Source organism: Copidosoma floridanum, unplaced genomic scaffold (genome assembly GCF_036245765.1).
Source record: "Copidosoma floridanum isolate Cflo_tuat_1 unplaced genomic scaffold, Cflo_Japanese_pri ptg000011l, whole genome shotgun sequence".
Lineage (NCBI taxonomy): Eukaryota > Metazoa > Arthropoda > Insecta > Hymenoptera > Encyrtidae > Copidosoma > Copidosoma floridanum.
In genome coordinates this window covers 8,479,397-8,493,389 of record NW_028321888.1, presented here as the reverse complement: position 1 = coordinate 8,493,389, position 13,993 = coordinate 8,479,397, and the positions used below count along the sequence as shown (strand labels likewise).

The window sequence follows — 13,993 nt, the reverse complement described above, 5'->3', positions numbered from 1 at the left end:
AGTGTTTCTCTATGCAACGGACTTAGTTTATTGATTGGTTGGTGGTGGCGTTGAAATCAGAGGCTGGGAGAGATGTACTTTTTAAACCTTTCACCATCGCGGTCAACGCTGTGACAACTTCAGCGTCAAGGGTCTGATTAAGATAAAGATTACTGTAGAACTTCACTGATTATGACGTTGATTAACGTTAGTAAAAGTTGCGGCAGGTATTTTTTATTTTACACTTTAGGCTTAGCTCTCTGTCTAATAAAGGCATGGACACTAACTAGATTTCACCTACTGCAGCCGCAGTCCGCAGCGCGACCAGCCGACCATTAGACCATTAGATTCGTTCACCTTACAATCCAGGGACGGTCGGGGACGGTGTGAGCGAGTCGGAGACAAAAGTGAACAAGTGCTCTTCTCCGATCGTCCCTGATCGTCCCTGACCGTACGCGATGCGCAGTTGTACACGTTAGGTTAGATTAATGCAAAAAGTAAACAAACTTGTTTGTATTTGCACTTCTTTATTTACAAACTATTGTTTACATACAGCATTAATCTAACCTAACGTGTACAACTGCGCATCGCGTACGGTCAGGGACGATCGCGGACGATCGGAGAAGAGCACTTGTTCACTTTCGTCTCCGACTCGCTCACACCGTCCCCGACCGTCCCTGGATTGTAAGGTGAACGAATCTATTCATTCTCCACTTTCACCTGGAGCCGTACCACATAACCAGTCACCAACTCACCAGTGCGACGTGCGACAACGTGCCCCGGCGCCCCGTGCGACACTGCGGACTGCGACCTGCGACGCGACGGTCGCGCAATGCGCACACAAACATAATAAACATACACACGTAATTACAAACACATGATAGAGAAAGAAAGAGAGAGAGAGAGCGAGAGCAGAAGTTAAATAAAGTACAGGTTTTTGATTATTGATGTCACGCTAAGCTCTGAAACCAAAAAATTACGTTTTCAGACGCTGCCGAATCTCTAAAGCTGTTGCTGGATTGGGTGATCCAGTCTGGCTGGACCACAGAAGTTTTTATATAAGAAAATAGTGGAAGAGCCGCTGGTACGGAGCTTTTGAATCTCGTGCGGACTACGTGCTTACTAGTCCCATCGAGAAAATAACTTTTTCTATCGAAGGTCAATTCTGACACCTCGTTCATGGCAGAAGAAAATGTGTACGGCTACACATCGGCTCTTGGCGACGACTCCAACGACGTACGTAAATGTCATCGCGCCTGTCACCATCACCGTCTCTTGTTGTTGCATCTGCTGCTGCTGCTGTTGCTATCGCCTGTTAAACTTTTCTATTCCCTTTTCTTCTCTTTCTGCTGTTGTTTCTGGACCACAAAAATGAAAACGATCCTTTTGTAATTGTCGTCTTATTTATCTAAGTCTCGGTTTTTAACAGTACTTTGACAGATACGTTGGAATTTCTTATAAACAGACCAGGTCAATTCATGTAGCTGCTTATGCTTTATGTCAATTAATCGCGTTATCTCTACTTATTTATCTCATCAGTCAAGGTTTTGGAATTCCTTTGTAATGAATATTTGTACATACATAAGTCGGATGTTAGAATTGTTTTTGAAATACCCTTGCCGTTTTTATAATCAATGCTTAATAGAACTACACAGCCTTTAAGAAAAGCTAGCATTATACTTACAAGTGTACTCTTATAATTATTGACCATGATTTCATCTCTAATTTCAAGTTGTTTCACGTTTCTTTTGAAAACGGGCTTTACAGTGATGAGTGTCATTTCAAGACACAAAGAACACTGCCATCATTACCTTCAATCATGAATTTACTAAAAAAATTTGTTAGCATTAATTTTTTTATCTCTATAACTATAAATTTATTAAATAAATTACTTGGCTCATGTTATGCAGTAATTTGTTGGATTCACATTTTTAGAGAGAAGGAGCTACAAGCAGGTTGAGGTTACGAGTTCAGGCAGGACATAATTTAGCAAGAAAAGACATTTTTGGAGCAAGTGACCCTTACGTTCGGATAGAGTTAAACTCCATTCATGACAATGAGACTGTGGACTCGGTACTTACAAAGACAAAGAAAAAAACTCTCAATCCTAAATGGAATGAGGAATTCATATTTAAAGTAAGTCGAGTTATATTTATTATCATTATTTATTCTGAATATACGTTACTTAATAGATTATCATTACACTAGGTCAAACCATTGGAGCACAAATTAGTGCTACAAGTATTTGATGAAAATAGATTAACAAGAGATGATTTTCTTGGGTTGGTTGAGTTGACACTTAATAATTTGCCAAAAGAACAAGAAGGGCGCACTATTCCAAATAAACAATACATACTTCGCCCTCGAAAGTAAGTCCTTAAACTTTAACAATTCTTGTTAAAGAACAGGCTCAAAAACAAGATTAACTCTTATTTTGTTTTTAACGTCATTTATCTGATAACTAAAAGTTCAAATGACCTGTAATTTTCTTTATCAGAAATCATTTGACGTTAACGTTTTCCATCCAAATAATTGATACCTTTGCCAACTTTCATCAATTGTATTATGAATGCATGCTTCTATTAACTGTTATTAGAATATAAGTTAAAGTAAGATACACATATGTCCTAACTACACCTTTTGTACCAATTCAATTTTAGCTTTTATTATTCGTTAATATAATTTTTTTGAATATTTAATGTGAGCATACTTTATTCTATAAAATTTTCAGCATATTTCTATTTAAATATTAAGCAAGTTAAATAAGTGATCTAAGTTTCATTTGTCCCACTTATAAAATGTGTATAGATGTTGTAGGAATGACAAGTGTTTAAAAAACTACTTCTACACGTTAAAATCTTATGAGTTTATAAATAAATGACAAAATGTTTAATTTGTAATTCATTAAATTAAACGTTGGTTAATAATATAGACAATATAGAGTTAGCGGTGGAAAGTCCTAACTTTTTTTATTTTGAAAGTACAATAAAACTCAGGTTAAAAACATTTTTATTTTTGGTTTAAATCATTAAAATTTTGAATGGAGTCCTAAATTGGCCTGAATGGAAGTTTGAAATGTATTCGTTAGTAATTATTTGTTACTTGTCAAATGTTTATTTAATCGCTTTATTGAAGTCATTTTACTTTTCTGTCCACTAATATTTTGTAAATTCTCACTATCTCAAGAAATTTTCAAATTAAAATTCACGACGATTTTTATTTCCTTGCAGTACGAATCAAAGATCGAAAATAAAAGGTACGTTGGAAATATACCATGCCTACATATCGGACTCAATGAGTGCAACAGACAATGGTGACGGAGATTTACCATCTGATTTAGGTGGATGGGAACTATTAGATCGACCGACATTAATTTCTAATCTTTCTCCAGAAGAACAACCTGCAGAGGTAAAGAAACATTATACACCGGGAGAAAATATATTATTAGACTAATAAAACAATAAATCTGTCAGATGACACTGATAGTTGAGCCCAAAAAGTTTTAAAAAACTCTCTCAAAAATTTGAAAACGTCATAATTCGTGGCGATCCGAAGTTTTCGTTATTTCTTCCCTTGCACACGAGTTATATTGTAATTTAAAAAGTGCAATATGGTCCAAGTGTAACTCAGTAACTCAGCTGTAAGTAAGTCCAATGGATAGAAAATAAAAAGTTGTGTCAATTCAGTACTTGTGGCAGGATTGGGACTCTTCTACTACACGAAAATGGCTCTCCTAAAATAAACCCCGCCCCCCTACAAAATAAATGAATGCAGCAACTCTGCTAAACTATATTTTATGATAATGTATAGCCAATAGTACTTAGCAGTATGAAGCCATAATTGCGGTAATTTTTGAACTCTGTGAGGGTGAAAAAAAAACCTTTTGTTATTGGAAATAGGAAACTATTTTCCACTCTCAGAGTCAAAAAATTGCTGCAACTTTAATTTTGTATACAAGTCATTACAAAACGTTTGGCACAGTTGCGGCATTAATTAATTTAGTAGAAGGGGGGTACATTTCTTTAGAGGGCCATTTTTGGTTAGTAGAAAAGTTCCCATCCTGCCACAAATGGCATTACTCCGTGTGAACTTTAATTATTTTCTACCCATTGAACTAAGTTGCGGCAGTAATATTGCATGGACCATACGGTACTTTTTACATTACAACATAACTTGTGATAAAAAGAAGAGATCATTAAAATACTATGAATATAAACGAATCATGACGTTTTTCCATTGTGAGAGTTGCGGCAGCAATTTTTTTTTTCTTAAATACTTTAGGCTCTGCTCTTACTCTGTTCTTGATCTGACCAAGAAATTTACGAGTGCAATCAAAAGTCAATCAACGTGCTGTAAGAGAGATGAGTAGAGAGATTGCTAACGCCAATGCTACGATCTGCTACGATGCGAGACGACTTTTTGGCACTGATCGGAGCGCTCCGCTGCGTCCAGCCGTCGAACCGGACGCACATCTTACTACTCGTACTCGTATGCTCGTATCGAACAGCGTGCGCCTCAGCGCCTATACGAGAAAAGGAATGTATTCGCGTGGAAATGATCATATGCGTACATTTTGGAGAGACGTGGAAGGGGTACACCGAATGTGTGCCTACGACGAGAGCAGTGGAAATGTTGACTATATCTATATATCGGAGCGCACAGCCAAAGCAAGCGACGACACGAGTTTTTTTCTTTTGACTGCAACCGAGTATATCGTATATATATTGAACTGACTTTGGCTCCCGCTCTTTTTTCTTTTTCCCCTACTTTTAATACTTATTTTGAAATTCAGTAGTATTTTGAAAAATAATTGAAGCTATTTTTTTAAGGATGGCAGTTCAGTTATAATCCCTAATTTATTATTTTTCCTCATAATTGTTATAAACTGCAGGACAAGCTCTGGAGGTTATTAATGAGGATAAGTGGCTTTCAGATTCCTCAGGATCAAAGTTTCAGTAGCTAAGTTGTTTCATGCTTATGCTGCCGCTCAAATTGTTTTGCTTTCACGGGATCGATTCCAATTCTGCAAATTTTTTTTTTCTAATGCAGTTCATCATTCTGGTTAAATTTTTTTTATTTATGTTTTATTTAAATCTATAATAAAGTTGCCAACTCTTTTTTTTTTTTTGATACGTTGAAATAAATAAATTTTTTATACTAAATCTATTCAATAATTTAGTAAAGGGATACTTCTTGTTGGCAAGGCCATTTCGCAATTTCATAATAATAAAATAAATTTCTTAAGATGTAAGTATAATTCGTACATTTTAAAACTCACAAGAAATTATAAACATCTAATATATTAAGAGACAAAAAATCCGAAGGCACAAGAACACTTATACAAAACTGCCTAAACATTTTGATTTGCGTCTTTCGTTGAAAAATGTAAAAAAAACACATCAGCGCCCATCTACTGCAATTACTGCAGGTTGAAATTTTAATCAGTAAAAACATGCAATTAACAAATGAGAGAACCAATCCGAAGGCACAAGAAAACTCACTTTTATTACAATAGCATCAAATATGTTTATTACCAGCAAAATTTTTACGTTCCTCACAATTCATACCTTGTGGTAACAAATACTTGTTATTTTATTAACTAATTCAAAGTGAGTGTATGTGTTTTTTTTTAAGGAAATGATTAAGCTGTTCCGATCAATAATATTTTATACGATAGTTAATTATCGATAGAAATCGTTTCAAACACGTAATAACAAAAAACACCGCTCTTAACGCTCTAATTTAAAAAATGAAATTTTTATTATTAAGTTATAGTTTCTTTTTTTTATTAAATAATTAATGATATATTTTGAAAAATTCGTTATGCTTTAGAAACATGCCAAATTTTTTTTTTTTCATATTAATTATTAACTCCTACATTAGATGTTTTTAATTTTTTGTGAGTTTTAAAATGTATGAATTATACTGACATCTTAAGAAATTTATTTTATTATTATGAAATTTTGAAATGGCCTTGCCAACGAAAAGTATCAACTTACTAAATTATTGAATAGATTTAGTATAAAAAATTCATTTATTTCAACGTATCAAAAAAAAAAAAAGAGTTGGCAACTTTATTATAGATTTAAATAAAACATAAATAAAAAAAATTTAACCAGAATGATGAACTGCATTAGAAAACAAAAAGTCTGCAGAATTGGAATCGATCCCGTGAAAGCCACTTATGTTCATTAATAATCTCCGGAGCTTGTCCTACAGTTCATAACAATTATGAGGAAAAATAAAAAATTAGGGATTATAACTGAACTGCCATCCTTAAAAAAATAGCTGAAAGTATTTTCCAAAATACTACTGAATTTCAAAATAAGTATTCAAAGTAGGGGAAAAAGAAAAAAGAGCGGGAGCAAAAGTCAGTTCAACATATATATACGATATACTCGGTTGCAGTCAACAGAGAAAAACTCGTGTCGTCGCTTGCTTTGGCTGTGCGCTCCGATATATAGCTACAGTCAACATTTCCACTGCTCTCCTTGTAGGCACACATTTGGTATACCCCTTCCACGTCTTTCCAAAATGTGCGCCTATTGGGATTCCAAAAGGTCGCGTGACTCTCGCGGTATATTTCGTCACTTTAGGGAAAAATAACACAGGCTTTAAGGGTGCAATTCTATTTTCATTTTTTTTACACGTTTAACGATTGTGATACGATAAAAGCCTTTCAATAACATATGTTTGAGGAGATTACAATACCTTAGCTATTTTTTCCCAACTCAATTTGTCTTTTGCAGCCTCAAAACTGTCCTTTAAAAGTGCGAAAACGCACATGTAACCTTACCAAAATCCTGCTTGTTTTCCTATATATAGTCCAGAACTGGAGAACTTTGTACAGGTTAAATGTGCGTCTTCGCACTTTCAAAGGAAAGTTTTAAGCTGCAAAAGACTAATTGAGTAGGGAAAAAATAGCTAAGGTATTGTCATCTCCTCATAAATATGTTATTGAAAGGCTTTTATCGTATTACAATCGTTGAACGTGTAAAAAAAATAAAAATAGAATTGCACCCTCCAAGCCTGTGTTATTTTTCATCAAAGTGACTATATATTGCGAGAGTCACGTGACCTTTTGGAATCTCAATATGATCATTTTCACGCGAATTCACTCCTCTTCTTGTAGGCGCACGCTGTTCGATACGAGTAGTAAGATGTGCGTCCGGTTTGACGTCTGGCCGCGTCGGGGTGCTCCAATCAGTGCCAAAAACTTGTCTCGCATCGTAGCATTGGCGTTAGCAATACCTCTACTCATCTCTGGCTGTCAAAGTGTTCGTATAGTTGTAAGTTGTAAGTTATAGACCAAGAGCTGAGGCCCGAGGATGGTCAAAATTTTAACTAGCCGCCACTTTTACTAGAATTGAGGAACTTTTTGATTCGTGGAAATCCGAAATATTTCGGTCATATTTCATTGTGGCAATGAGTTATATGGTAATAAAAGTTGTGCCACATGTTTTTTTTTTATTAACCAGCCGCAATTTACACCGATGGATAGAAAATAAAAAGTTGTCATGTGAAAGAGCCATCTGCGGCAAGATTAGAATGCATCTTGTACCCGAAAATTGACCTTCGAAAAAATAGACCCCCTACCCGATCTTATCTATAATACTCATCTATGACAATAGATGATTCACTGTAGATAAAATTATAGATAACAATACAATATCTATATTTGGGGGGGGGGGTCGATTTTTGGGTACAAGATGCATTCTAATCTTGCCGCAAATGGCACTTTCACACTGACAACTTTTTATTTTCTATCCATTGGTGTCAGTTGCGGCTGGTTAATAAAAAAAAAATATATGGCACAACTGTAATTACCACAATGAAATATGAACGAAATATTTTGGGTTTCCACGAATCATAAGGTTCCTCAATTCTAGTGAAAGTGGCGGCTAGTTAAAATTTTGACCACCCTCGGACCTCAGCTCTTGGTCTATTAGAAGTAAGGCTGGGATAAAATGTGACACTGCTTCTTAACCTGGAAACAAAAAGAGGCGCTGACGTAGCGTTGCCGAATCTCGATCACGTACGTCGCCTTTGTCCCTCTTACACCTTGGGTTGCTTCTCCTGAAAAGGAAGGGTTTCGCGCGGGAGTTCTCCCGTTCTACGAGGAGAAGTATTGAATTAACACCTGCAAATAACTTTAACTACTCTTTTATTTGATCACTAATACACAGTATCTCTTTACACTATATACACCAGAACGCTTAACATTGTCCTCTGGACTGTGCTGCAGCGACTCCACCTCGCACCACGCGAGCCGCGAGCGCAAGTCCACCTCGTCCTTTTTTCCAAATTTTTTCCACTGATCAGCGCGACCCACCGCGGCCAGCCGTCGAACCAAGGCGCACATTTTTCGAGAGTGCGAGACTCGTATCGAACAGCGTGCGCCTACGAGGAGAGGAGTGGATTCGCGTGGAAATGAGCATACAGGCTCACATTTTGGAGATACGTCGAAGGGGTGTACCGAATGTGCACCTATACGAGGAGAGGAGTGGATTTGCTTGGAAATAAGCATGTAGGCACACATTTTGAAGATCCGTGGAAGGGGGGTATACGGAATATATGTGCGCCTACGAGGATGAGAGGAGTGGAAATGACTATATATCTATACAGCTGAGCGCACAGCCAACGCAAGCGACGACACGAGTCTTTATCTCTACTCATATACTATAACCAAAAATACTCATAAGTATATGCTACTTAACTGACTCTCGTTTCAATGTTATCGATATCAGTCTCATTTAATTAAATTGTAGAAGTAAAATGCTCAAAATTATATACTCTATCTTTGGATTTCAAGACATTCCTTTTCCATTAGATTCCGTACTTTCAATACTTATTCGGAAAATCCACTAATATTTTGAGAAAATATTCAGCTTAAACTGTTTTTTAAGGATGTCAGTTCAGCTGTAATCTCAAGTTTATTATTATTACCATCATAATTGCTGTAATAGCAGTAGGACGAGCTCCGGAGGTTATCCATGAATATATGACTTCTACACCAGAAATGTCTAAACGTTGGATAGCTAAAGTGGTGAAGGTTTATGCCGCAAAATGAATTGTTTTGGTATCTTGGTTTCGATTCCAAGTATGGGCATTTTTTTTTTTTTTTTTTTTTTTAATGCGATTTATCATTCTGTTTCATTTTTTCGATTTTTTTTCTTTTATTTATGTGTCTTTTAAATTTATATATTATGTTGTCGACACTTTTTTCCGATTCATCGAAACAAAACCAAAGGCACAATAAAACTTACTTTTATTACAATAATTGCAAACATGATTATTACCAGCAATGTCCCAGGTTATCCGATAATAGGCGCTTTAGATTTTCATTTATTCGATTTATAAAATGGCTTATAAGCGCTACGGGTTATTCAGTGACAAGAGCTTGCGTTATTATTTCATGTTTTAATAATCGATAAACTGGCTAGTAATTTTATCCCAGGTTACCTACTGTTAGGCGCTACAGTTATTTATTATAATTTTATGCATACATGAATTGGCTGTAAAGCTCTCTGGATGATTTGGTTACTGTTGCTGTTAATGCAATGCAAATAATTTGCCTTTTATTTTAAAGGTTTATTTGCATTTTTATGATTATAATTAATTTTTCTATTTATAAACTGAACATATGTGTGAATTCTTAAGTTTAATATGTTTGGAGTATAGAATTATGTGGTCAGATGCCAAGCGTACAGAGTTACTGGGTTAAATAGCTTGTGATTAAATTATTTAGGTTTAGCTTATTAGAATTTGCCACTTGACGCGTGTCAACTCCGCCCACAGGCTGTCAGTTCTGACGGCGCTTATATGAAGGTCATGTCTTCGGTCTTCTGCCGCAGTCGTTAGCAGTAGTATACAATTATACATGCATAAGTGCGGTTACATACACATACATTCGAGGATGCATACAAACAACTACATATAAAGTAAGTATATTTACTATTTATTCCTGCGCTTGGACGTCTTCTTCACGAACACGACCAATCAGCTCTAATGCTGCTGCCGTGCAGTCGCAAACCGCCACACCTGGGATGTGTTGACATCTCGCTGTAGAAAATAAGTACAATTATTTCCGTGTTCTTTGCGATTCCGAATCAATAAGTATTTGGTTAATACTTCGAATTGAAGTTTTTTACAGCTATTCTTTGCCGTTGCACAGACATTGTTATTTCTTTGCGCTTATTGTAACTACAGTGCATGTCAGTGGAAATAATAGTGCAACGATATAAATAGTGCAGTTTAGTGAAGTTGTCGGAGGTTAAAATGGCTATGAGAATCTGTGATGTTTGTCAGTACTAAGGCTGTCAGAAATCGAAGCAGTCTGCGAAGATGTTCAGGTTCCCCAATGCTACAACGCAAAAGGATCGTTAAAATCAATGGATTCTGCACTCTGGTGAGTTTTTTTATCAAGAAAATTATGGTTAAGATATGTTTAGAACGATGTTCTTTATCGTGCACGCGCACAAAAGTTACATTAATTTTTACCGTAAAATCAACGGTAAAGTTAGGACGCCATCCCAGGCACCTTATTTTTTGTAAACTTGCAAAGAAAATGTTACTGCCATTACCGGTAATTTTTTTAGTGTACACAGAATTCATCGGGATTTATCTATAGATTTTACTGTAGACTACGGTAATTTTTTCCCTGATGGGAAAATGTAACTGATATCGTAGGTTGGTATAATAGGCCACAATTATCCTACTATACCAACCTCCGATATACGTTACTTTTTTCCATGAGGGAAAAATTATCGTCGCGTACAGTAAAATTTATAGACAAAACCCGATAAATTCTGTGTACGCTAAAAAAATTAACTTAAATGTCAGTAAAATTTACTTTGGATGTATATAAAAAATAAGATTCCTGGGATAGCGTCCTAACCTTACCGTTTCTAATACGGTTAAAATTAATGTAACTCTTATGTGCGTGTGGATTATGATAGGATATATACCTACTTCCCATAAATTTCCTGCCTACAAGGATGATTGGGAACGGGGACTCGCCAGAAAGTGTGAGAAAAAAGCGCGCAGTCCCGTTTTCGCTGGAAAAAAAAAAATTTATTCAACATGCTTACACACAACTTTCATAAGTATATTTATACTATTTAGAATACACCTATATTTAAATATTTGGAATAAATCGACAGGGCACGTAATTTTCCATCGAGTTTTCAGTATACGCGTACATAAGAAATTACCAAGTTCCGACTTCTGGCGCTCATAAGAGAAAAATCAGAACGAATGCTCTGCTAAAAATGATCCCGGAAAAACCCACAGGGCGCGTGATTTTCTATCGATTTTCCAATATACGCCATAGCACGAATATTACCATTATCGGAATTCCGGCTCTCATAAATTGAAATCCATAACGAACGCCTTGTTAAAAATGATACACAAAGCAAGGCTAAGGAGACCGTAAATTATTTCGGGGTCGACAGCGTTAATGCGGCACATTTTCTTTCTGATAAGAGTACGGTGAACGTCTTAAAATCTCAAAAAACGCTTCAAAGTAGGTCATAGTGTATATTGCGAAGAGATTACGTTTTTTTGGGCTGAGTGACACATATACGTATTCACACACACACACACACACACACACACACACACACACACATGTGCGTATGATTTTTTTTCGTACCAAGTTAGCTTTTTTCATCTTGGTTAATATTATTTACAAATGGAAATAAAATTTTGAAAATTAATATACAAGATTGTTGTATCATTTAACTTTGAACAATGATACTGTTAGTGCGTGCACGTCACTGGAGGGGGTAACAAAGCTTATGGTAAGATAGAAGTGTAGAGTTGCAGAAGTTATTGCAAAGTTAATGCATTGTTGACTGTATATTATTTAGTTTCATAACTACTCCAGTTGTTTGGTATATACATGAGAGGAATAATAACAAGCGCATGCTCCACAGTTCTCTCATTGACAAGAAATTTAAGGTGACTTGGGCGTTTTTATAAGTTTGATCAAAACCTCTGAAATTCTGGAATTATGTTAATAAAGTATGCCAAATTCATTTGCGATAAAAAAATACTGGTGTCAACGACTTAATTTTTTTGCAAATCGCTACTGAAAATTAACCAATTTAACATGCAGTCTTATGGGAATTGTCACTAAAATGGCTATAACTCTAGAAGTACTCGATTAACCTCAAAAATTTAAAATAGTTCTTGTGTTTTTTTTTTACAAAGAATCTATTAAATTCTGGAAAATATAGGGTCAACGACTTAAGAGAAAATCAGAAGAAAAAGATGAAATATTCATCTGGCTTGCCTCGCAACATTTCCCAATTTGTACAGTTATAATTTCACGGTACTTTTCTGGCAATTACTTGATCTTATACTTTAGTTTTATCGAAACAACTATATTTATTGAAAAATTTACCGTCGGAAAGTGTCGATTTTTTATGGGCCCTCATGGTACCCTACTCTAGGTACGGTACTAACCGCCCAAGCCACCTTAAGTTAAGAAATTAATGATGTCATTGTGGTAAATAAAATAAAATATGCGGCATACAATCGTAAGCATGCAGTTCCGTCATTGCAGTCACTCACGTCACATCCACGTCACTTTACAGACTATCTCAGTTCGTGCTTCAACACGATGATGTTAAGATTATGTTACTGATTTTGTTAGCGACTTCATTTCACAATTCCGAATGTTTGCTTACAAATTTTATATAGTTTACCATCACAGTGAGCAGTCTTTGTTGTTCTTTTTATTAATATATACGTTCGGCATTGTAATAATTCTCAGTAATGTATTATTTAAATTCGACAATGAATTAAGTCTTGAAAAGATTCTGCAAATTGACACAAGTCTGGTATTAGATGGCGCCAATATACTCGCACACAGCAAATAATGGAGTTTTTCAACTTGACAAAACATTTTTTCTTACTTATTATTTATAGTAACGTTGCGTTCATTATTTTGTCGATAAATAGAGTAAGGTTATTCAATAAACATATATTTTCAATAGATAGGTGAATTGGTGAAATATTTTACTACACAGGCAACAACGATCTTCTTACTTGGTCAGCATCTTCTATATGATCAGCAGGCCTGTGCAGTGATCACTTTGCGGAGGATGATGTGATACAGAATAAAGACGGTACTCTACGCTTGCGGGCCAAAGCAGTGCCCATCGATTGGCGAGTGGATGAAGGTCAGATTATGGAGGGTGAATCTGAGCCAGAAAACGCTGAATCTGAGCAAATGGCGCAACTGTGTTGTATGGACCATAACGCAAGTGATGTACAAAAGGCACGAATGGACGTTGATGTGAGTAATCAGCGAGAAAGTGCAGGTAATAGTGAAGCGTTTTCAATCCCTGCAAACCAAAATAGCGTAGTTAGTTGCAGCGTCGAAAATAACGGTGAATCGTTTGTCGAAACAAAAGACATGAATGATTCATCATACCGTTCGAAAAACAACATTTTTTCAAACGTTGATAAAAGTGAATCCAACGAAGTTTATTTGAGTCATGAAGTTGATCATCATAGTGATAATATCGTGAAGGATGTGATAATTGATGAAGTGGAAACTCAGAAGCATGTAAATCAGCGTATTTAAAGTAATAGATTTCTGAAGAAATAAGCCACTATCCCAAAATTTTGTTCAGTCAAGTGTGAACAGAAAACGCAGTTTATTGAGCGTCGGATAAAGTTTCTTGAACAAAAAGTGAAGCATTTAACTATCGTATACAGAAATGTCAAACCAAATAATTCTCGATTAAAACAACGCATAGATCTTGAAAAGGCCAAAAAAATGAGACACACAAATGATTTAATGATTGACCTTGAGTGTAGTGAGTCTCGTAAAACCTTAATAGCGATGTAATTTAAACCGAAAAATAGACAAAAGTTAGTTTGCTGAAAAAAATTTGTATAAAATAATGTATTATCATTCTGCAGCTGGCTATTTTCAGTTAATCTAACTAGGTATAAGGTTAGCCGAGGAGTCAACCGTTAAGAGTTAGATAGCGCAATTAGA

The 13,993-nt window shown here is 35.6% G+C and overlaps 1 protein-coding gene across 6 annotated transcripts in view; it reads left to right on the top strand.

Moving 5' to 3' along the window:
* The first annotated feature begins 768 nt into the window (after positions 1–768).
* Positions 769–13,993, top strand: part of Nedd4 (E3 ubiquitin-protein ligase Nedd4) — a 314,193-nt gene continuing 300,968 nt past the window's right edge. The window contains exons 1-5 of one of the 6 annotated variants that reach the window (XM_089589946.1): positions 769–906; positions 968–1,215; positions 1,915–2,115; positions 2,188–2,348; positions 3,210–3,387. In XM_089589946.1, the coding sequence (XP_089446072.1) occupies positions 1,159–1,215; positions 1,915–2,115; positions 2,188–2,348; positions 3,210–3,387 (597 nt within the window). In that variant the 5' untranslated portion in view covers positions 769–906; positions 968–1,158. Of the gene's footprint in view, positions 1,216–1,769; positions 1,820–1,914; positions 2,116–2,187; positions 2,349–3,209; positions 3,388–13,993 lie in introns of those variants that run through there. The other 5 variants (XM_089589947.1, XM_089589949.1, XM_089589948.1 and 2 more) reach the window with 5 other exon arrangements.